The following is a 24,906-nucleotide window of genomic DNA, read 5'->3' on the forward strand; positions in this document are numbered from 1 at the left end:
AAAACAGGAATTTCATAAAGAAAAGCACCAGCCCAGTATGATCTTCATTTCCACAACATAGCAGATAGAATGCCTATATTGTGAAGGAGTGAGAGACCTCATACTTTGTCTTAATTAACACTGTCTCCATGCTGCAAAATGAGTAATAATTAGATGCAAAAATCTGCCTTTGTGTAATGCTAGGGTTAATATTTTATGCAGAGTTTTAAGTAGGAGTCAGGAAGGAACAGAATTATATTGTCTACCAAATCAGACAAAATTCATCAACGCAGAATATTTTATATGTAAAGAAATACATTGCTCACTGGAGGGTAAAAATAGGATTCACGTCATTAAAATGCTAGAAATAATCTAATTCGTGCAGTAGATCATGTTACCATAATAGCAATATTTTTGAAAGGTATGCAATGCTGTTCTCTGTCTTAGGGAGTTTTGTTGTTTTACTTGCTGTCACTAGTGGTCACATGTTCCAGGTTATGCTCCTGCAGCTTTGAATAAAATGGACAGCTAGTACTGCATAGAGCTATTTAACAAATACAAAACATTTAACTGCATCTATGCAAGAAGTAGTCTGAATATAAAGATTTACTGTGAATACTGTGAATCACTGCCAATGTTTCTGCTCTCAATTAAACTACTTTGTCACCTTAAAAAACGATATCATCTTCTGAAGGGAAAACTTTCTGAAAGCTTAGATACTGGTATCTCCTGGCTCCTACTATCTTCCTATGTGCACTTATCATTTGACCTCTGCTAAAGCCTGCCTTGTGGCGTGTACCCATCAATTACAGTGGCAGCTGTGCCACTTTTATACTGTGAATATCTGCCAACCAGAATCAATCCTGTTCTGGAGCATCTAACACCACCATGAGTTCAGGGTCTGTGCCCCTCCAGGTCTTAGCCTCTGCAATAAAGGGATTTTTCATGTGCACTACTATGGCAGCCTTCTTCCATATGAAATGTTGTGTTGCTTCTAATGCTGCTGTTTGTGTGGCAACACATGCTATATGCACTTGCCCCCGTAAAGCCTGCAATACTAAGTGGGGTATGTATTTCTATATAGGCATGGCCTTAGAACAACACAGGTGAAACACAATTTGTCGTGTACTGTTGTGTGATGTACTTTGGCATGCTGAAATAGGTTGCTTGCAAATATTGTGAACAGATAAGTTCCTTTTTTTTTTCCTAAACATGTTTCTAGACTTTTAGGAATGTAAGTATCTTCCCATCTTTCTCAAAATCTGGTTCCTCACATCTATATACTTACCTCCTTATTTAACGCATCACCTTTGCTGTAGTTTACACTTTATAGCCATTGGAATTTTACTAATGTACATTTCTTTTTTTCCTAGCAGTAGACAAAAGTATATCCTGAAATAGTCTCTTGCTATAATTGAAAATTACAGTACATATTTTGGCATCGTGATAACATTTTTTACCTTGGAAGAGACATGTAACTCCTGCATCTCTAGCCTGACAGCCTTCTAGCTCCTTTTCAGCAATTGAGTTATCACAGCATGGAAGTCTGGGGAGTACTACAATGTTTGCGCATTATTACAACTCTCTCATGCCTTTCAAAGTTATGTTGTGCTACTGTAAAAATTAGTAACCAAATGGGATTTTCGGGAAGACACACCTGCGCTTATTTTGGCTTTGAACCAACAATGTATTTAATCATTTGTTTATTTTTGAGCATGAGATTGGAACCATTAACTTCAAGTGAGAAGATCAGCAAATACTTAAATGCTTTGCTAGATCAAGACTATGAATTGTACTAAAAATTACAGTGCTAAAGAAATAGTCCTGCCTTTCCATGTAAAAACCCAAGGAAAGGCAAAAGAACTAGAGGGGGAAGGTGGTCTTAGGAAAGAACTTCAATAGTGGAATGGACAAGAGGAGTGGACAATGTGGGAAAATGGGGACTTCTTAGACTGATTGCCTGAGGCTTCCGTGCAATGGCCTGATCTCATTCAAACCTGTGAGTAGTTGATGACTACACTAAACACAACCATTGTGCACAAAAGAAATCTCTAAAGATCTGCAGGAATATGAGGAAAATGCAAGGGTTCTTACTGGGCTGCTTCACTCCCTTGAAAATATGCAGATGTAAAATGATATGCTTTTGCAAAGCTGGATCAGTTCAGGCCGTCTGGGAATATGCAGGAGGGTTCAGTAAAGCTGGAGAAAAAAGAGATTTCAACAGAAGACTTTGTCTCAAGGGAACTTTAATACCATAGTCCTAAAAGAAGATCTGTGGAATTCTGGATAGGTAGATATGCCACAGCACAGACTGTAAGTAAAGGGTTTTTTTTTTTTTAAAAAAAAAAAAAGGGCAGAGACAAAGTTGGCTTAGGCAACAGAGGTTGATGAAATATTTATGTAAATTAATTTAACAATACAGTACCCACAGGAAGTGTATGCAATGTTACTGAACTTGAACAGGCAATCCTAGAATTTCCGCTCATACACCTGCTGGAAAAGGGACTGAAAATCTGAAGAACTGAACTTGACCAGAGTGTTCTCATACTGGCAAAGACTTTGCTATTGTCTGCCTTGTGCACCCAAATTGCTTACAGTATCAGAGATACTAACACCAAAGAGTCTTCATCGTCATCCTAGCTGCTTTTCTTTACTCAAGGGCTATGAAGTTATTTGAACACTATAATGGAATGTAACAGGAAGGGGGGAAAGGAAGCATAAAATTTTGCATATTAGAGATTAGCAGCTCATATACAAGCAGCCTGTTCTTGTAAATGAGAGAGAGGGAGAGAGATGTCATGCTTATCTTCTGTTTTTCTTCTATTTCTCAAAACCCATCTATCACCAGTGCTCAGGTTATGAAACTGTTCTGCTTAATGACTTAACAGCCAGAAAAAAATTCCACTCCCACGCACATCTTCTGTGGTAAAAAGCCTGCAAAACTTATGTCATTGTGTTTTGGCATATAAAGGAGAAATTAAATCCTATCATTACTATGAATGCTGCATTCTGTACTAAAAGTGGATTTTCAGTATTGCTGAAAAATTCCTGTAGTAGTTAACTAATAAACTAGTCGAAATATTGAAGATCTATCACTGATATTCTGGAACAGCCAAACCTCACTCATTTACACTAAAGATTGAGAGGCTCAAATTATTCAATATATGAACAAATGCATTACCAAAGCAGAGTAATGCATCATCAAAAGTTATGTGTTAATTTATTTGACAAGAACAGTTTAGTTTCTTATGCAATGATTTATGATTATTAAGAGTCAACTGGATTTTTTTTTTTGACAAAATGCATTCACAGTGGCAAATGCCAATTTGTTAAAATTGAAATATTCTGCAGAAACATCTGAACTCAGGAAAACACTTCTGGAGAACAACTGCACACCTCCCTAGCTCTTTGGCACCCTACAAAAGGTCAGTCTGCCCTACCCAAATTGGTGTCAGGCTGAAACACTGGGTCTATCCCCAGATAAAGTGGTATTTCCATACAGCAGAGACCAGTGCTATCCAGCTGTCAGCTTGCGTCCCAGAAGCAGAACAACTACATTTGCACAAAACCTCTGCTCGTGTTAATTAGCCCAGGCAATACCAAGTGGCATATCCATAGTGCTTGGGGGGGTGCAGAGCTGGCAGGTTCAGATGACCTTGTGCAGTGCAGATGCATACCTGGAGCTGACTGGCAGCTCCAGACTCCAGCAGAGATCCTGGACGTCCTGAGTGCATCATCTGGATCCCCTTGCTGTTTGTATTTATACATAGTGATGGTGGGATTCCCTCAGCTCCACCCTGGCCTCACGTACTTCCCCTCAGGCTGACCTCGACTGCTCCGTTCACTAGGAAATTAACTGAACAACTGATTTCTATTTTTTCCTAAACTAAAAACTTTAGAATTCGTTTTCCAATAAAACTATTTGAAGTCCACATTTTCTAATTTCTGAAATGACAGAATTTCAGGAATTGCATTGCATGGCTTGCTAGCATGGTAATAGCACATCTAAGCCCTAAAACGCAGACTAAAACTTACCATCGTAGAAATCACGAAATTTCTTAATGTGCCTGTGGTCTAAACTTGCTCCCTTAGAAATGTCCCTAAATTTACCTGCTGGACAGTGAGGGATCTACTGAAGCACACCACAGCTCTCATCAGGCATCTGGGTTACCTTTCAGACGGATTCATTATTGGAAATACATCTTCCAGAGGGATTTGAATATAGAAGGAAGGCTGGAAGAAAACTCACTTTTATGTGAAATGATTAATCATGCAAAGTGTAAATTAGTAAAATTATGTTTTAATGCTTCCTCCTGAGATATGATTGCTGATGCGGCGCACTAGTGAAGCAGCAAAATAGAGACTGCACATACAAAAGTAATCTGGCAAAGTCGGTAAACACAAATGTTGAACTTGTACCACCCAAGTACTTGGCGTGCATAGGGGGAGAGCCCCACTGAACCTGCCTGCCCCTCTGTCGCTGAATTTGCAGTATAAAGCCGTGGCGCTTTGCGGCCTGGGGGGCGGGTTAGCGTTAGGGTGGGCAGCCAGAGGAAGCCGCACAGCGAGGTAACCGCGGCGTGTCTCCGCCGGGGCGGAGCCTGCCCGCAGCCTCCCCCTCCGCTGCGCGCCCGCCGCCGAGCCACCAACAGCTCTTCAGCCCGGAGCCCCGCAGCGGCCGCCGCGCGGAGCGGCCGCGGGAGGGCGCGGCGAGGTGGCGGCGTCTCACTTCGCCGTGTGGAAACAGCAAACAGCAGCGCGGGCAGCGGCCGGCACCACATCGAAGGAGACGTGGGCAGAGCTTGCGGCGGGGCTGCGGCGGCCCGGGAGGAGGGCTCCTCTCCGCCGCGGGGCTTCACGGCACTCCTGCCTCCGCGGGCACCAGCTTGCTTCAACTCCCCTCCACCTCCCCCGCGGCTCTTTCTTTTATTAAACATACTGACATACGGACATACTGTGAATAAATGAATTCGCCTAGGAAATTACTTCCTGTGTCACTAACTTCTCCACAGTCTCTGCTTCCAGAGGCTTGAAAATGACCGGCACTGAGCAAACAGGCCAAACTGATTAACCTGCCTGCCCTTCCGGCTGATCAGCTGTGACCGCCCTTCCTTTCTTCCGGCTAGGAGGAACAAGCTTCTGAAATGGCTTTTTTATGGTTTACCAGTGGTCACTGCATGGGAAATTATGAGAACTACTGATGCAGAAAGAGCTTATAATTAACTCTCTGAGATCTTCGGAAAGCCAAACCAAAGGGTCAAAGATGACATCTGAGCCCTTATCACACATCCACTGAAAATGACCACTTGGTGACAAAGCCCAGCCTTCTACTAGTAATAGTCTGCTCTAGAAGGATTTAACACTTAGACACTATTTTGAACTATTTTGAATGAGGGGATTCTGTTGCAATGTTCACATGAAATAGTTAGAACAAATGCAGGTTTGCCCTTCCAATGACCCAGTTGCTTAGCTTTATAGATGTTCACCAGTGATGTGTAATGTAGCTTCGAATCCCAGAACAGCTGTCTGCCTCTAAGCACCGTTTAACATTATTTATTAAAGCGGGCACTGAACTGATTCCAAACCTGTGTTACAAGTAATTCCCTCAAGAAGCCACAATTCTTTCCACATTCAAAAAAAGACATAGATATCTTCATTCCAAACCTTCTGGAGATGTTGAGCAAGGAATTGTGAAAAAGGTTGGAAAGTATTTTATAATAACTGAGTGTTTGAAAGTTGATGCTCTTTCACTGACATATATATGCTATGCCCTAGGCTGATCTGCTGTATCTTCATTTTTCCTCGTAATTATAAAACTAACGTCACTTCCTCCAATGTTGACATTGGAGTTGTTGTAACTTTTCCACCCCCAATTTTAGGCACAGAAAAGACAGAAGGGATCAGAAGTTATGCAGGGTGCTCTGGAGCCAGTGGGGCTGTGTTGGGGGGGTGATCCTGATGTGATGGGGTGGGAAGTGTGGTGTCACTGGGTTCATGGAGGGTGCTCCTTTTTTGGAAGCAGAAGGGGGTGACCATGGTGAGCGGGAGGTTTAGTCAGTGCCAGGTGACTGAGGAGATAGTTCTCCTCCAGGGGCATCAGTGGCACCATCTGCAGATTTAAGGAGACTGTCTTGGAGAAAGAGATGAAGAGGAATGCTTATTTGGAGGATTTGATACCCAGCCAGGGTGGGGACAAAGGGATCTAATTCCAAAACTATCCCAGTGAAAACAGGACAGGCGGCCAGCCCGTCCAAATCCCTGTGACTGTGGGAACCAGAGCAACTCCACCAGTTACCCCTGCTGGACGCTGGCTCTCATGGAAGACACCTGGTTTTACACAGCTGTTGACTGGCCTTGTCCTCAACTCATTGAGTTTCTGAGCCTGTGTCTGAGGTGGCTAGGGTTTTACTTCAAAAGTGGCAAACCTCGATGCAATATAGGCTATTGTTCACTGAAAACAGAGAACATCTCTGCCCTAAACAGAAACACCAACTTAGTCGTCCTCCTTTTTACAATTAAGAATATGATTGAGCCAAATAACTCACATTTTACAGATTCTATTTGTTGTCCTCTTCTTGACATTTTTCTCTGGAGTACTCCCATTTCTAATTTCCTCTCTTGTGTTGTTCTCTTTCTTCATACCTGCTTTAGTCTCCTCTCTTTAAACTGGAGCACCTGCTAAGTCACTTGTGCTGCTACTCAGCCGAGCTTGAGCATATAATGTATAGAATAAAATGGAGCCCACTATTATTAATCTTAAATGACTGCTGGATATCTAGTTATCTAGATGTAAACAATTACTCCAGAACCTCTTGACAAACCTGGCACAACTAATTATTCAGTAGTAGATAATGGTGATTAGTGACCAGTGCAATGAAATGCATCAAGATGAAACCATTAAACTTGTGTACGCTACCGATTCCCATAAATTGTACTTCTGTAGAGAAAGGAGAAGTGGCCAGCCAAGTGAAAACCCAGGAAATATTCAGATGTATTAAGCTGATACTAGATAATAAGAAAATCTAGGGGTGCTTTAGCAGAAATGGTGGTTCACTCACATGTGGAGCTCACCAGAACTTCAGAAAACAAACAAACAGACAATATAGAAATGTAAATTTACAGTGGAAACAGGAGAAATTTGGCTCCATGGCTAGGATTCCTGTCACTAGGATGGGACTCAGCTAAGCCAAAGGCTATTGCACTCAAGGTGCTGAACTAGGCAGACAAGCAAAAAGCCTCAGAGGAGGAGTGACAAGAACTGTGAAAGTCCCACTTTTATGGATTATTTTTCTCTCTTTTTTGTAATGTGGTTAAAACTAGAGCTGTCCTACTGACCTCAGGCATGAGGGGAAGAAAGTCAAAATGTGTTAGGTTTCTCTGAAAAGATTCTTCTTTCTTTTTACACAACGCCATATCCATAAAACTCTCTCCTGGGAGACAAACGCAAGCAGCCTGGTGAAGAGGCTGACAGTAGCCATCAGATGCCTGGGAACAGCACTGGGGTTCACTGCTGATCCTCACCATGTCGTCTGCAGTAGCTATGTGCAGAGAGGAGCCTTGTGATGTGTCATAGTACCCTGAGACGGGCATGTTATTTGTGATGAGCAAGGCACTTCTACTATCCCTCTATGGCTTTTTAATGAGAAGAAACACTTGTTTCTCTCAGCCTTGCCCTCTCCTTGGAATAAGGAGAAAAAAATTATTATTTTCTGGATTAGATCCTTGGTGAGTTAGAATTAGTTATTACAATAGTGAATTCTTTGTTTGTTTGTTTGTTTGTTTTTGGCATAAACAAATGGGAGGGGAGACTTTTCCTAAGTGGTTTACAAGCATAATTCCCTTTGAAAACAAACAATACTTGTATTCCAAAGCTAGTTACACAGTTTAAATAGCCTAACAATTGTATTATGTAAACATATTTATTCAACTATTTATGTACATATGTATGTATGTATTTAAAGACATCCACAGATATTGCAAGGCGTATAGCAAGGACTACTGTGACGAAATATACAGCATAGGGCAAGAAAAGCTCCAGTTCTTGTTACTAAGAAGAAATTGATTGATTTGTGATAGCCCCATTTAAAATCTTAAGTAGAAATCAACAAAAAGTAAATACATGGCATAACAGTGGTACCCAGAGACAGAACACAGAAATGCACCCAGTGATTTCACATCATTTAGAAAATAGTTGTTTCTCAGAATACTAATATTTTCATTACTAAAAGGAATCATATCAGTACATCATGTAAAATTCATACCCTGTATTTTCTTTTTTCCGTTAGCTTAACATTATTCTGAGTTGTCTGTAAATGCTTTGAATTGTGTCTACCTGATCTGCCAGAGAACCTCTTAGAAGTGGAATTCTGATGGCTATTTTCTTCAGGACTCAATTGCCTGTTACACACCATATTTACAGAAATCCCATAACATATTAGAAAAATTCAACCAGAGACCAGGCAAGGAGCATGCTTTATGTGGAAAAAATGGGAAGAAACAATATCTACATCTAACTACATCTCCCATGAGACATCACAAGATGTCATGCAGAGAAAAATTCACTGGATAGCTAACTGATGATAAAAAATTTTAAGACATTTTAATTTGATATGAAAAACTAAAAAGCAACCATGGGGCCTTATAAAATGAAGAATTTATTTTCAGTTTTTCTGGTTTTTAAGTCAGTATCATAAGAATTCTCTTATATGCATTTTTAGAGCAAATTTTCTGTTGAAAACTAAAAACTAAAATAAATCCAGAACAGTTCTAGTGAGTTTCTCAGAGCTGAAAAATCAATTGAAAAGATGACATCTAAAAATCCGTTGAGAAAAGATGTACTTTATGGCAACAGTAGCCAGACCAACTATATACGTCTTCAGCAAGTCATCTACTGCTCTCAAAGAAAAAAAGAAGTCCGAGCATCCAAGAGGACTCTGAGCTACTGCTGCAGCACCACAGAGAAGCAAGCATATCACGGTGCTCAGACAGCATCGCAGGGCAGCCAACCCACACGTTGCTGCCGCTAGATGGCAAAAAGCACACACGGAAAACAGCAACACTTTTCTGAGAGAACAGCAGTTCTCTTCACTAACAAGAGTTCATTTTTCCCTAGGGACTCCCAAGCAGGAAGGAAAGGAGGTAGTGCAGAGGTCCTGCCCGAGAAAGCAGGCTTAGGTCCCACTTCCACCTAATTATCCATCTCCCTCCTAGTGGTTTGGGTTTCTCTTGACCAAGAACCTAGTTATAGCAATCTTAAAAGAAACACTGAACATGGAAAGTGGAAGCGACTTGTGTTGTAAAGCTAGCAACAAATTTAAAACATAAAATAAAGACATCTGCAGCGGGAACCCTTACAGAGGTCATGGAGAAGCTTTGAGGACCAGGCTCAACAGAGCTGGGAAGACTGCAGAGCTCTGGGGAGGGATCAAAAAGGGGGCACGGGAAAACCCTTAGCCGAGAGCTCAATACTGAAGGACTTCTTTTTTTTTTAATTTCCTTTTTGCCTGTGTGATTGTGGAACACACCAGCATTGTGACCAGAGACTTAACAACACAAACTCATTCCACCCGTCTCAGCCTTGGAGATAGAGAAAACTCAGGTACCACACCCTAGCCACTACAGTGATGGTGTTACAGGATTTCTTCCCACTATGTACTGGGGAACGAATTTCCCAGCATATCTTCCTCCATCTATATGGCACCATCTCCACTGAACATTAGCCTAGAGAGCAATTTCTACTGCCATGTCTTCTCTGTGAACTCAAAGATGAGCTTTTCTTGGGGAACGAAAAACTGCATGGTTCACATGCTACATGGCAGAGACAACTTGACCTATAGAAGCATGGTGCTACAAGGGACCATGTTACTGGTAAGCTTAATTTTCTCCAGCATATTACTAAAGGCAGGGCATATTCATCCTCTTTTTGTGCCTACTAAATTTCTTTACAACAAAAAATAAACCCATATATCATGGGTTTAACAGATTTTGCAGAGCACAGTGATACAGCAAAAGGCAGACTGAAGCAGTCCCATTCCCATTTGCACTAAGGCCACTCTATGCCCATTGGCAATGGGCAGGAATGCCAAAGGAAACATGACATGCATTAACCTTCAAGTGGTTTTCCATTGCCAGACTGATGTAAATGCTACTCACTCAGGAGACTAATAGTTGATTAATACATATTTGTCCTCCACAGTACCCAAGGACTAAATCGCACCTTTCTTGTGCTGACTCCTGTACAAATACAAAAGCCTGAGCTTCTGACTGTCTGAAGACACCATTCAGACTTGCATCTTCTTCTGCAGTGCTTGTCCTCCTTGCACACTTCTTCCTCAGGGTGGGAACAGGACTCTTGGAACAACCTGAACATACAGGTGGGAGAACGTTTCTCTAGCAAGTGGATTGCCACATCACCACCAAGAGCAATAGGTGGCATACTGCACACCAAGGGAAGGTGAGAGGACTCATGGAGGACAGCCTGTATAAAAAGCACAGAGCACCTGTAAGGGAGACAAATGCCAAGGGAGCCTCCTCCTATCCTTGTGCTTGGGTGACACTAAAATGCCAAAGAGAAGTCCTGGTGTTGGTGCTCTCTGAAGAGAGGAGCAATTTACCATGAAGGCCTATCCCTTCCTCAGATGAGTGCAGATAAATACATCCCCAGCATAGGCACTGAACATCCTGATGTTTTGGTAAAGGAAAAGAAGCTGTTACAAGCTTTTCCGGCTGTGTTTTAATGTATTTTCCACAGCAGAAAAAGAAATTTTGACATTTGTAAAGAACAGAGTAACTAGGAAAAACAGAAAATGCAGTTTTAAGTTCTTCTAAGATCAAACAGAGACTGAAATGCACTGTGGACATATTGGGTGGGAGTTAGGGAGATAAAAACTGGGATTTCATGGAAATGGAAGGAAATTGGGATGGGACTTCAGGGAGACAAAGTATCCAAAATGAATTCTAAGTTTTCATTGGCTGTATTTCAAACCAGCAATGCTCCTCGTGACCATGATGGGAAACCCTCTGTTAATGTGTCTGTACTGCTTGCAGCTGTGAAACCAGCTTGTGCAGCACTAACACAGGGATCCTTAGAGCTCACTGCGCTGCATGGGTGAGACCTGCACACCTGCAGCAGCTATTATGAGCTGTACCTAAACTACCACCCCAGGCTGCCAAGACAAATTTGGGTAAAATCACACTGGTATGAGTTTTTTGCTCTTACAGCTAAATAAAAAGGGCACAAATGTCTCTAGTGGGATTCCATTCACAAGTTGCAGGCTCAGTTTTATTCAGATAGACATGCTGCCCAGTTTAATGAGCCTTTTGCCTGAGTCTGGCCTCATTTGAGCTTTTACTGTAGTTTTCCTTTGACCACATTCACCAACAAAAGTACTGCAGAATGTATGCAACTCCTCCATGCAAAAAACACAAAGATTAGAACAACTTTCTTAAGCAGAAAATCATGTTGTGAGACATGATGCCAGGAGAGATGAATGGACAAATTCTTTGAGCCACTGGAATCTTGATTTCCACTCTAAGTCACAAAGAAAGAGGCTTCGTCAGCTTCTCTGCTTCCTCGACCATTTCTTCTTCTCTTCTATGGACTCTTAAGAGAGCTGCTGACAAAACACCCTAGAGGCATCAGTCAGTGAGACACCTTTCCGTGACAGGCCCAAATTATCTGTTACCATACTAACACCCTTGCTACCATCAGTTCATGCCTTCCTCTATGTCTCTCTCTGGGCCAATACAGGTGCCTGTGCTGCCCATGCTGAACCATGACTGTGGCTATGCTCCAGCAGGAGGAAGGGAATATTTCTCAGCAGAATCAGTTTTCCCAGAGTGGCTCCTACCACTGCTGCACAAATGCTTTTGCTGGTCTGAAGCAGAAGGCAGCTTGAGAGAGGGAAGGAATGAGCAGCTAAGACTGGCAATTCTTTAAACCACTGCCAGAAGTTACACCACAGCCTTGGCTACAGTGAGCGCACTCCTGTGACACTAGTTCCTCAGCAAGGAACACAAGCTATAATCACAACACTTCAGTGTTGCTTGGGTGGAGTTCTAGTTTCTCAGTGTGTTTTCTGCTAACAGCTGTAGTGATCCACTTTCAGTGAGTTGGTTTATTTTACTGTAATCTGACATGTGGCTGCATTTTGATACTTTCTGGCTTTCGTTTCCTATGGTCCAGTTGGAGACGAGGTTGCTTCTACTTCTTTGGGATCACGGCTGCATGATCTGACAGTCCTGTTTAAAAGTCTGAGTGTGACCTGGACTCACTCACTCTTCCATTAAGGCAGTCGAGGGGTCAGCACGGAAGCAGCTGCCCAGTGCCCCTTTCCTGAAAAGGCCTTTTCCTCTATAGCAGACCTCATACCAAATCAGGACCATCTAGTCTGGCAGAAGCTGAGCAAAGCCTTTCCTAAACCCGCTCCAGTCAAGGCACGTTAAAGACCGCACGTTATTCTCACCTACACCGCACTGTTGCACTCGTACAAAAACAGTGGCAAGGGTTGCTTTTCCTCACAGCCTGGTAACGCGAGTCCCTCTGTCAGGAGGTAGTAGTCTCAGGATAACCACTCTTAGCTCTCTGGAACGGGGCTGTCAAAACATCGCGGCACTCTTGCGTTGCCCTGGAAAGCGGCTCCTGGTCTACGTTTTCTGAAGATCCTTCAGTAGATGCCCAGGGAGAAGCTCCAGCCGATCCAACGTTCAGCTCAGCCATTGCTGGGGAAGGGGCGGGGCGAGAGCGGGAGGGGAGAAAATGCCCTATGTTAGTGTTGCAGTAGGAAAAGGTCCCCAAAGCAAACAAACCTTATTACTCCCAGGAGACAGGCAACTCCAGTCACAATGCAAACGGATTCAATGCCACGGATTTGTGTCCGTCCTAGCAAACGGAAAGAGCTCTAGCGCAACGGCTGGCCACTCGCTAGGAGAGTAAAGGCTACTGGGACAGAAGGAATTGCTCTCAGGGGCTACCTGCTTTGCAACAGGCCCAGTCACCGCCAAGCCACAACTCTGGAGAAACAATTATCCTGAAGAGGTGGAATTGCTCAGGGCTCGGGGGCAGGGGCTGAACGTGCGCATAGGCCGCTTTTCCTCTCTGTGATCTAAAGGCAACTGCATACGACTCTGTACGACTATTATTTGCATAAGCAGCAAGTTGCCTCGCAGAGCTCTAGGTTGGAAAGCTAGTAGAAAACAACTGTGCTTAGCACAGGAGCTTGGCAGCTTTCCAGTAGTTGTGTTCAAAATGGAGGAACCGTCCTCTTCCTTGGTAACACCGCTAACAGATCCTGACAGATTACCTTGCTCAAGTTCTTCAGCGATATTTTTGACCATTCCCGCCGCACCTGCAAGTACAGACAAGATACCCTTAAGGCCTCAGTAGCTACATTCTTGTAGCATTAGCTTCTCAAGCCAACTGCAACATGGGAATAAACACTGGAAACATCACCCCCACTACAGAGAAAGTCTTTGTCCACCAAGGCCCAGCGTTCCCATTACTCTATGGCATTAACCGTCTCACAAAGCAATCCCCAACTCGAGAGCTTCTCCACACCCCCACTCTGTGCAAAGGCGGGAACGGATCACGGCATTTTGTGAAGAATCACGTGCTCCCTTGCCCCACTCTCGGCATGCGCTTCCCAAACCTCAGGGCACGCTGCTCACCGCGCTGTGAGGAACATGCCGTCACACGGACTGCTAATTCTGGGGCGCGCCCGGACCAGAGCTTTTGCCGAGGTTGCAGCGCTCTGAGGGTCAGCAGGCGTGTCTAGACTCCTAGATTGGGCGCGGTGGAGCTAGGAACGGATGCTCATTTTCAGCTTGAGAATAACAGGTATTCCCAATGCCTTACCTCAGCCATATGAGCTTCCACTCTCTCCGTCACAGAGGAAGCGCTGCCCACCGGGTTCGTTGCCAGAGAGTGGCTTCTGCAGGGCTCATAGCATTGCACAGCAGCAGCAGCTTCCGCAAGCCTCTCGTTAGCGCTCTCTCACTGCAGGCGTTTTGTGAGAGCCAATTCATATTCTAAATGCCTAACTCTCTGCTGCAGTCGGCCTACCGCGGAAGCTGCAGAAGCGGCTCTTAGTTGTTCCGCTCGGTCCTGGGCGGCTGCCTGTGTCTGAAGCAGATAATGCAGTTTCAACCCCCAGGAAAGAAAAAGAGATCATTCCCCCCAGGCCCTTTCACACACCCACTTTGAAGAGCACAACCTCACCCAGGGAGCCAACTGGGCCTCCTCACTGCCCTCTACAATCAAGGGCAAAACCCAAAAGCACCCCATTACATCATCCTTTTCGTTCAGAAAGAAACCGGCTCTCTCAGCGCAACTTTTTGCTTTGCTTTGTTTTGTTTTGAATCAGAGCTAGTACTAAGCCACCTCTGTCTCTCTAAGACACTAGTCCACTTGCAATTCTCGTCTTTCTTGGCGCTGTTACAGATTCGCCAGTGACCGAGGTGCGTAAAGAAGATTATTCACCACATCTCAGAATGCCTGAGGACAAGCATCCAACAAGCTCGCACCCTTCAGCAACCTCCTGAAGCTATAACGAGCCCATGACCCCACAGCACTGACCGGCACAAGCATAACATACCGAGAAATGACAACAGTAAAGAATGAATGACAAGCCACAAACGGACTGCGCGTACTAGCGGTAAGGGAGCTCACCTGCAGAAAGAGATTGACTTCCTGTAGTTTTTGCCTTAGCTCTTGCCCAGCCTTTTGCTCAATCTCCCTTTTATCCTCTTCTCTGTGCCTCTGATCCCTCATCTTGGCCTCTAAGCGACACCTCAGCGCAACCACCTCTTCTTCCAGCTGCCGCTTGCTCTTCCGCAGTTTGTCACGGCTCCCATGCAGCCAAGCCAACTCTTCTCGCGCACCTTCGTTTGCTTTCTCTAGCTGCCTCGACTTCCTCCGCTCTGCCTCCAGGGAGCAGCACAGCTCACGGACCTGCACACAGGGAAAGGACTCACTCACCTAAGCAGACCCAGAGGTCTAAGCGTACGCAGTTCTGTGACAATCCACCGAGCGTGTCCCTTTGTGCCGGGAGGCCTCCGCAGAACGACCGAACCAGTTGAGAGGCATTTTGCCCTGGTAAGGTAATTCGGCGGGCTCCCGACACTAAACAGGGTCGGCTGGTAGTGTAGGTGTCCCTACTCCTTAGGAATGAGTTTACTATTGTAACAGGTAAGTAACCGAGTGTAATGAACTAATGAACGGGAACGATAACAACTGCAATCATATTGACAACAATATACAATAATCACAAGGTATTCACTTGTTTACAGTGGTATACCTGAAGCTTCAGGAAAGAGGAAACAGAAATGATTATCTCTTTCTACATACACGCACACACACGCGCACACACACACACACACAGGTTTGAGTTTAGAAGACAATCAACAAAGAAGTGCCAGGGTTTCAGTAGGCCCCAAAGGTCAACTAAAACTCTGCCGCCGTCGTCGTCGTCGTCGTCTTCTCTCCGCAGAAACGCACCTTTTCCACACCTCTCACACCTATGCTTCCGATGTCCTTGCCTTTCATACTGTGGTTAGGCTTATAATGGTCCTACTTACCGGTCTTCCAGAGCACAAATTCATCTGTCAGACCTCAAAGATGCTGCCAGGGCCTCAAGCTTTCAAGCTGGGCTCTCGCCCAGAAAGACCCAGGCTCACAAGTGCCCCGCTACCGCAACGCCTCTTCACTTCCCAAAGGATTACACAGGCTTTTTCAGGGACCATAAGAGACAGCCGTTCTTTTCAAAACACGGCCACCACATAATTAACACCACAACCCAACAGCCAGGAAAAGAATCTTACAGCTTTCCAAAACAAGCACCACAACAAGCCAACCAAAGCTCACCTTTGTTCGTAATTTAGCAACTTCTCTGCCCCTTCCCGAACACGGGTCCTCCCTTTCGCCCGGGAAATTCATCTGGGACTCTCGCGCCCGCCTCTCATACGCCCTCACTTTCTTCATAGCTTTCTCCAGAAGCCTCTTCGACCTGCACAGCACATTAGCAAGTAAAGTAGGAAGCCCAAGCACAGTCCGCCTTTACGCATGCACTTCCCTAAGCACCACGCATACGGTGCGGGGCTTACTTCATTTGTACCATGGCGGACAGGCCAGGACTTCCAGAACAAGACACCAAGCCAAAACACCACACCAACCCACCCACCCACATCATTCCCCTCCCACACATCACTTGCCCAGTCAACATTTCATCTGCTCCCTTGAAGCTTCTCCCTCTGCCTGACAACAGGCACAAGACACAAGCGACTTCTTCCTGCCCTCCCGCCCTCCCTCTCTTCCCAGGACAACTGCCCTCCTGCCTGCACTTCCACCTACCTAAAACCGCACGCTCCCCTACAGAAGCCACTTGCAAGACCTAACGCAAGCCTTGAGCTCGCTCACCAACAGATACGTACTCGGAGTCTCAGGGGCAAGGTACATAACGCCTGACTCCCCGCTCATTCGACAGCTCTTACAAGTACTCAACGGCTGTACCTGTTGCATTCTTTCTGCAGTGCAACGTTTTTCTTCATTTCTTCCTCCAGGCGGGCTTCTGCGGGTTGTTTCCACTCTGCCAGCTCCTTCCCTGGCTTTCTTCCGCTCTCACGCTTTCCGGACAGGAAGAAGAAATGGCACACACGACTCACTCACGGCACCTAGAGGCACTAGGTGCGCACAGCCTTCCTCACAAAGGTGCGGCAGGACATCTCTCTCTGCTAGCCGAGGGCCGGCCCCACAACTCCAGGGGACAGAATCCCACGCAAACTGCAGCACTTCAATATTTCCACCACCCAGGCTAAGACCGAGGGACAGAAACTGGTGCCTGCCACCCCTCTCTCCCCCCACACCACCCTCCCCCCGACCCCCACTAAAGCAAAGACCACCCGCTACTAGCGAGGGGCTCACGGGGGCAAAGGTGCCACGCACACTGGAGAACACCTTCCTCAGGCCCTCCGCTAATAGCCGACGGTACTTAGGTATCCCCATCCGGGCAGAGCACAGCTTAATTTAAAGCTCCAGGGGGATCTTCAGCGACCAGCGGCGAATGGAATTCCTGGCACAGCCTGAGGAGGCCGCTTAAGACTTGGCAACGACGTGCTTGGCACCAAGGACGTTCCACAAGTTCACTTGCAGAACGCCTTTAAGGCAGCAACAGCTGAAGTGCTGCTGCCACACGGCTTAAGCACCACAACCGGTACAAAGCAGCAACCATTCACACCGGCGCACAAGTGCCGTAAGTGCCCTTACCTCAAACACTGTTAAGTAAGACTCAGCAGAGTAGCGCACAAAACCAGAAAGCCTGCGAGCGGACCAACAGCAGCCGATCGCCTGCAGCCTGCAGGGAATGATTTCCCCGAGGCTCCCCAGGAAAATCTCTTCCGAAAACGCCCCCGCATACATACACACACAACTGCGCACAGTAGCTCATGAAACAGGAAGGCTATGACTAGCTTACAGAGGCAGAGGCGTGCAGCTCTTTCTGAAGAGCTTCGAGTCTAGCTGCCTGCTGCTGCCCTGTGTCTTCCAGCCGGGCGTTTTCCAGTTCAAGTCTTGAAAAGAAACACAGGCCTCGTCATGGAAATCCACAGGAGCACCAACACTGGCACAACAGCGCCAAATCACACAGTCCAAAGCAAAAGCCTCTCCCAAAATCGTGTACTGACTTGCTGAGATGCAACAAGGCCATCCTGCTGCTATTACACCAGCCCACAAAGCAAAGCCTTGCTTCACTGTGCCACTTCCTTACCGTCCCACTCGTTCCTCCAGGTCTTTTAGGCTAACGCCTCCCAAAGAGGCTTCCAGAAGGTCTTGCAGTTGCCGGGAAGAAGCTGTCGCTTCCCTCTGTTTCTCTGCCAGGGCCGTCTTCAAATCCTGAACACAACGCTCAGCCTGAACATGCTGCTCTTCCAACGCCTGCAACTGTAAAACCACGCTAGTCAGGACCCACGCTAGTCAGCTTCGCTTTCAGACAGACGACTCCACTGCTTCGACTCTCCAAAACCACGTTGCTCCTTCCGCTTTCATACCGGCCTCTCCCATCCCCATCTCAATTTCCTACCAGCTGCCCAAACGCAGCTGCAACACCAATCCTACTCCTTCCCGTGACTCGGGACGCTCCTAGCATCCAGCTGCTCGCTCCCCCACGGGAAGCATTACTGCAAAGGCTCTCCCTTCTCCTGCTGGCACTTCCCAACTCCAGGATAACGACCACAATCACAAAGACTTCTAGTCCAACGCTGCCCACGCTGCTCTACCTTATTCTTACACAAATGGTGGAAAGCCGGTCCCTACACTCCTTCCTTCAACTCCGTACTTGCGTTGGTGGCAGCGGTGGGCGTAGTGAACGGAAAGCAAGTCAGTAGCTCTGAACGTAGCTCTCTCCAAAAACAACTTGGAAGTGAATTAGCATTTCGGGATCCTAATGCTTACTAACTACAGGTTCATCCCCAGGGCCCTGCAGGAACTATAGCACTTTGCGGCACATTTGCATCATGCAGCCACAAGATGGCCAAGATGTTTTCTACAGAAAAAGCTCAGCACTAGGGCCAACCCACAGCCTTCTCCGGGCAGCTAGGTTAGGAGGTCAAGTTCCTCCTACAGTCAGGGAACAGGACAAGTCACAGCACCTGCCTGACATGCTGCTTCCCGTATACAGTGCAAAAACCCCACCTAGCAACCAGCGCTGCGTGTGCGAGCGCAAACCATGAAGAAGGATCGCACCCTTTCAAGTGCTGCCCCCCCCCAGAACACAGACTGTCACCTTCGCAGGCATTTGACCAGCTACAAAGAAGGAACCAAAGCTCTACACACACAGCCAAATATAGAGAAAGAGTACAACAGCCTCAACAGGAAAACACGCAGCACTCTCAGGGCACCCGGAGCTCACCCACTGTCACCTTCAGGTCCACCTCAAAGCTCAGGCGGGTTCGGAGAGACAACAAGCTGCTTGAGCAGCCTCCTCGTGGGTAGGTGTGACCCCCAACACACTGCTTGGCCCCTCACGCTTGAAAGGGCAGCTCCCTGACGCGCTTGGTCTGTTTGCCACCATGGGGCAGCGGCGGGAAGAAGGGAAGGCAACAGAAGGGACACCACTGCACTACTACCCTACAGCCTCAACAAGGGCTTTTCCCCATCGTTTACAGGGGAAAACCACCTCCTCACAGTCATGCAGGCCGCTACAGGCTTTGCCTACCTTGGCTTTCACCCTGGCCAGTTCCTCTTGCAACCGCAACTTGTCTCCCTGCAGCTCACCGCAGGAAACCTTTGGAACTTCAAGTGAACCTTCTGGAAGCAACTGCTTTCCAGGAGCTACAGCAACCTCCGCCGGCAGCTCTGCGGCCATCGCCTAAGGAAAGATTGTGCCGTGAGCCTCACGTGTGGTCGTTATCCTGGAGTTGGGAAGTGCCAGCAGGAGAAGGGAGAGCCTTTGCAGTAATGCTTCCCGTGGGGGAGCGAGCAGCTGGATGCTAGGAGCGTCCCGAGTCACGGGAAGGAGTAGGATTGGTGTTGCAGCTGCGTTTGGGCAGCTGGTAGGAAATTGAGATGGGGATGGGAGAGGCCGGTATGAAAGCGGAAGGAGCAACGTGGTTTTGGAGAGTCGAAGCAGTGGAGTCGTCTGTCTGAAAGCGAAGCTGACTAGCGTGGGTCCTGACTAGCGTGGTTTTACAGTTGCAGGCGTTGGAAGAGCAGCATGTTCAGGCTGAGCGTTGTGTTCAGGATTTGAAGACGGCCCTGGCAGAGAAACAGAGGGAAGCGACAGCTTCTTCCCGGCAACTGCAAGACCTTCTGGAAGCCTCTTTGGGAGGCGTTAGCCTAAAAGACCTGGAGGAACGAGTGGGACGGTAAGGAAGTGGCACAGTGAAGCAAGGCTTTGCTTTGTGGGCTGGTGTAATAGCAGCAGGATGGCCTTGTTGCATCTCAGCAAGTCAGTACACGATTTTGGGAGAGGCTTTTGCTTTGGACTGTGTGATTTGGCGCTGTTGTGCCAGTGTTGGTGCTCCTGTGGATTTCCATGACGAGGCCTGTGTTTCTTTTCAAGACTTGAACTGGAAAACGCCCGGCTGGAAGACACAGGGCAGCAGCAGGCAGCTAGACTCGAAGCTCTTCAGAAAGAGCTGCACGCCTCTGCCTCTGTAAGCTAGTCATAGCCTTCCTGTTTCATGAGCTACTGTGCGCAGTTGTGTGTGTATGTATGCGGGGGCGTTTTCGGAAGAGATTTTCCTGGGGAGCCTCGGGGAAATCATTCCCTGCAGGCTGCAGGCGATCGGCTGCTGTTGGTCCGCTCGCAGGCTTTCTGGTTTTGTGCGCTACTCTGCTGAGTCTTACTTAACAGTGTTTGAGGTAAGGGCACTTACGGCACTTGTGCGCCGGTGTGAATGGTTGCTGCTTTGTACCGGTTGTGGTGCTTAAGCCGTGTGGCAGCAGCACTTCAGCTGTTGCCGCCTTAAAGGCGTTCTGCAAGTGAACTTGTGGAACGTCCTTGGTGCCAAGCACGTCGTTGCCAAGTCTTAAGCGGCCTCCTCAGGCTGTGCCAGGAATTCCATTCGCCGCTGGTCGCTGAAGATCCCCCTGGAGCTTTAAATTAAGCTGTGCTCTGCCCGGATGGGGATACCTAAGTACCGTCGGCTATTAGCGGAGGGCCTGAGGAAGGTGTTCTCCAGTGTGCGTGGCACCTTTGCCCCCGTGAGCCCCTCGCTAGTAGCGGGTGGTCTTTGCTTTAGTGGGGGTCGGGGGGAGGGTGGTGTGGGGGGAGAGAGGGGTGGCAGGCACCAGTTTCTGTCCCTCGGTCTTAGCCTGGGTGGTGGAAATATTGAAGTGCTGCAGTTTGCGTGGGATTCTGTCCCCTGGAGTTGTGGGGCCGGCCCTCGGCTAGCAGAGAGAGATGTCCTGCCGCACCTTTGTGAGGAAGGCTGTGCGCACCTAGTGCCTCTAGGTGCCGTGAGTGAGTCGTGTGTGCCATTTCTTCTTCCTGTCCGGAAAGCGTGAGAGCGGAAGAAAGCCAGGGAAGGAGCTGGCAGAGTGGAAACAACCCGCAGAAGCCCGCCTGGAGGAAGAAATGAAGAAAAACGTTGCACTGCAGAAAGAATGCAACAGGTACAGCCGTTGAGTACTTGTAAGAGCTGTCGAATGAGCGGGGAGTCAGGCGTTATGTACCTTGCCCCTGAGACTCCGAGTACGTATCTGTTGGTGAGCGAGCTCAAGGCTTGCGTTAGGTCTTGCAAGTGGCTTCTGTAGGGGAGCGTGCGGTTTTAGGTAGGTGGAAGTGCAGGCAGGAGGGCAGTTGTCCTGGGAAGAGAGGGAGGGCGGGAGGGCAGGAAGAAGTCGCTTGTGTCTTGTGCCTGTTGTCAGGCAGAGGGAGAAGCTTCATGGGAGCAGATGAAATGTTGACTGGGCAAGTGATGTGTGGGAGGGGAATGATGTGGGTGGGTGGGTTGGTGTGGTGTTTTGGCTTGGTGTCTTGTTCTGGAAGTCCTGGCCTGTCCGCCATGGTACAAATGAAGTAAGCCCCGCACCGTATGCGTGGTGCTTAGGGAAGTGCATGCGTAAAGGCGGACTGTGCTTGGGCTTCCTACTTTACTTGCTAATGTGCTGTGCAGGTCGAAGAGGCTTCTGGAGAAAGCTATGAAGAAAGTGAGGGCGTATGAGAGGCGGGCGCGAGAGTCCCAGATGAATTTCCCGGGCGAAAGGGAGGACCCGTGTTCGGGAAGGGGCAGAGAAGTTGCTAAATTACGAACAAAGGTGAGCTTTGGTTGGCTTGTTGTGGTGCTTGTTTTGGAAAGCTGTAAGATTCTTTTCCTGGCTGTTGGGTTGTGGTGTTAATTATGTGGTGGCCGTGTTTTGAAAAGAACGGCTGTCTCTTATGGTCCCTGAAAAAGCCTGTGTAATCCTTTGGGAAGTGAAGAGGCGTTGCGGTAGCGGGGCACTTGTGAGCCTGGGTCTTTCTGGGCGAGAGCCCAGCTTGAAAGCTTGAGGCCCTGGCAGCATCTTTGAGGTCTGACAGATGAATTTGTGCTCTGGAAGACCGGTAAGTAGGACCATTATAAGCCTAACCACAGTATGAAAGGCAAGGACATCGGAAGCATAGGTGTGAGAGGTGTGGAAAAGGTGCGTTTCTGCGGAGAGAAGACGACGACGACGACGACGGCGGCAGAGTTTTAGTTGACCTTTGGGGCCTACTGAAACCCTGGCACTTCTTTGTTGATTGTCTTCTAAACTCAAACCTGTGTGTGTGTGTGTGTGTGTGTGTGCGCGTGTGTGTGCGTGTATGTAGAAAGAGATAATCATTTCTGTTTCCTCTTTCCTGAAGCTTCAGGTATACCACTGTAAACAAGTGAATACCTTGTGATTATTGTATATTGTTGTCAATATGATTACAGTTGTTATCGTTCCCGTTCATTAGTTCATTACACTCGGTTACTTACCTGTTACAATAGTAAACTCATTCCTAAGGAGTAGGGACACCTACACTACCAGCCGACCCTGTTTAGTGTCGGGAGCCCGCCGAATTACCTTACCAGGGCAAAATGCCTCTCAACTGGTTCGGTCGTTCTGCGGAGGCCTCCCGGCACAAAGGGACACGCTCGGTGGATTGTCACAGAACTGCGTACGCTTAGACCTCTGGGTCTGCTTAGGTGAGTGAGTCCTTTCCCTGTGTGCAGGTCCGTGAGCTGTGCTGCTCCCTGGAGGCAGAGCGGAGGAAGTCGAGGCAGCTAGAGAAAGCAAACGAAGGTGCGCGAGAAGAGTTGGCTTGGCTGCATGGGAGCCGTGACAAACTGCGGAAGAGCAAGCGGCAGCTGGAAGAAGAGGTGGTTGCGCTGAGGTGTCGCTTAGAGGCCAAGATGAGGGATCAGAGGCACAGAGAAGAGGATAAAAGGGAGATTGAGCAAAAGGCTGGGCAAGAGCTAAGGCAAAAACTACAGGAAGTCAATCTCTTTCTGCAGGTGAGCTCCCTTACCGCTAGTACGCGCAGTCCGTTTGTGGCTTGTCATTCATTCTTTACTGTTGTCATTTCTCGGTATGTTATGCTTGTGCCGGTCAGTGCTGTGGGGTCATGGGCTCGTTATAGCTTCAGGAGGTTGCTGAAGGGTGCGAGCTTGTTGGATGCTTGTCCTCAGGCATTCTGAGATGTGGTGAATAATCTTCTTTACGCACCTCGGTCACTGGCGAATCTGTAACAGCGCCAAGAAAGACGAGAATTGCAAGTGGACTAGTGTCTTAGAGAGACAGAGGTGGCTTAGTACTAGCTCTGATTCAAAACAAAACAAAGCAAAGCAAAAAGTTGCGCTGAGAGAGCCGGTTTCTTTCTGAACCAAAAGGATGATGTAATGGGGTGCTTTTGGGTTTTGCCCTTGATTGTAGAGGGCAGTGAGGAGGCCCAGTTGGCTCCCTGGGTGAGGTTGTGCTCTTCAAAGTGGGTGTGTGAAAGGGCCTGGGGGGAATGATCTCTTTTTCTTTCCTGGGGGTTGAAACTGCATTATCTGCTTCAGACACAGGCAGCCGCCCAGGACCGAGCGGAACAACTAAGAGCCGCTTCTGCAGCTTCCGCGGTAGGCCGACTGCAGCAGAGAGTTAGGCATTTAGAATATGAATTGGCTCTCACAAAACGCCTGCAGTGAGAGAGCGCTAACGAGAGGCTTGCGGAAGCTGCTGCTGCTGTGCAATGCTACGAGCCCTGCAGAAGCCACTCTCTGGCAACGAACCCGGTGGGCAGCGCTTCCTCTGTGACGGAGAGAGTGGAAGCTCATATGGCTGAGGTAAGGCATTGGGAATACCTGTTATTCTCAAGCTGAAAATGAGCATCCGTTCCTAGCTCCACCGCACCCAATCTAGGAGTCTAGACACGCCTGCTGACCCTCAGAGCGCTGCAACCTCGGCAAAAGCTCTGGTCCGGGCGCGCCCCAGAATTAGCAGTCCGTGTGACGGCATGTTCCTCACAGCGCGGTGAGCAGCGTGCCCTGAGGTTTGGGAAGCGCATGCCGAGAGTGGGGCAAGGGAGCACGTGATTCTTCACAAAATGCCGTGATCCGTTCCCGCCTTTGCACAGAGTGGGGGTGTGGAGAAGCTCTCGAGTTGGGGATTGCTTTGTGAGACGGTTAATGCCATAGAGTAATGGGAACGCTGGGCCTTGGTGGACAAAGACTTTCTCTGTAGTGGGGGTGATGTTTCCAGTGTTTATTCCCATGTTGCAGTTGGCTTGAGAAGCTAATGCTACAAGAATGTAGCTACTGAGGCCTTAAGGGTATCTTGTCTGTACTTGCAGGTGCGGCGGGAATGGTCAAAAATATCGCTGAAGAACTTGAGCAAGGTAATCTGTCAGGATCTGTTAGCGGTGTTACCAAGGAAGAGGACGGTTCCTCCATTTTGAACACAACTACTGGAAAGCTGCCAAGCTCCTGTGCTAAGCACAGTTGTTTTCTACTAGCTTTCCAACCTAGAGCTCTGCGAGGCAACTTGCTGCTTATGCAAATAATAGTCGTACAGAGTCGTATGCAGTTGCCTTTAGATCACAGAGAGGAAAAGCGGCCTATGCGCACGTTCAGCCCCTGCCCCCGAGCCCTGAGCAATTCCACCTCTTCAGGATAATTGTTTCTCCAGAGTTGTGGCTTGGCGGTGACTGGGCCTGTTGCAAAGCAGGTAGCCCCTGAGAGCAATTCCTTCTGTCCCAGTAGCCTTTACTCTCCTAGCGAGTGGCCAGCCGTTGCGCTAGAGCTCTTTCCGTTTGCTAGGACGGACACAAATCCGTGGCATTGAATCCGTTTGCATTGTGACTGGAGTTGCCTGTCTCCTGGGAGTAATAAGGTTTGTTTGCTTTGGGGACCTTTTCCTACTGCAACACTAACATAGGGCATTTTCTCCCCTCCCGCTCTCGCCCCGCCCCTTCCCCAGCAATGGCTGAGCTGAACGTTGGATCAGCTGGA

The 24,906-nt window shown here is 47.7% G+C and overlaps 1 protein-coding gene across 1 annotated transcript; it reads right to left on the reverse strand.

Moving 5' to 3' along the window:
• Nucleotides 1-14,448: 14,448 nt before the first annotated feature.
• LOC138066025 (ankyrin repeat domain-containing protein 26-like) lies at nt 14,449-19,323 on the reverse strand. The gene is made up of 6 exons (XM_068932488.1): nt 19,182-19,323; nt 17,736-17,908; nt 17,445-17,538; nt 16,484-16,596; nt 15,839-15,980; nt 14,449-14,926 (listed from the first exon to the last, which is right to left on the reverse strand). The coding sequence occupies exons 4-6, from the start codon at nt 16,519-16,521 to the stop codon at nt 14,462-14,464; spliced, it is 645 nt and encodes a 214-aa protein (XP_068788589.1). The 5' UTR covers nt 16,522-16,596; nt 17,445-17,538; nt 17,736-17,908; nt 19,182-19,323; the 3' UTR covers nt 14,449-14,461.
• Nucleotides 19,324-24,906: the final 5,583 nt, after the last annotated feature.

Source organism: Struthio camelus, chromosome 1, assembly GCF_040807025.1.
Source record: "Struthio camelus isolate bStrCam1 chromosome 1, bStrCam1.hap1, whole genome shotgun sequence".
Lineage (NCBI taxonomy): Eukaryota > Metazoa > Chordata > Aves > Struthioniformes > Struthionidae > Struthio > Struthio camelus.

Excerpts from the sequence above, each read along its gene's own strand:
- LOC138066025 (XM_068932488.1), bottom strand. The coding sequence starts at position 16,521 with ATGAAGAAAAACGTTGCACTGCAGAAAGAATGCAACAG. Across the intron at positions 15,981-16,483 it reads CTGCAGAAAGAATGCAACAG|GTCGAAGAGGCTTCTGGAGA; the intron begins GTACAGCCGTTG and ends TGTGCTGTGCAG. Across the intron at positions 14,927-15,838 it reads TTGCTAAATTACGAACAAAG|GTCCGTGAGCTGTGCTGCTC; the intron begins GTGAGCTTTGGT and ends CCCTGTGTGCAG.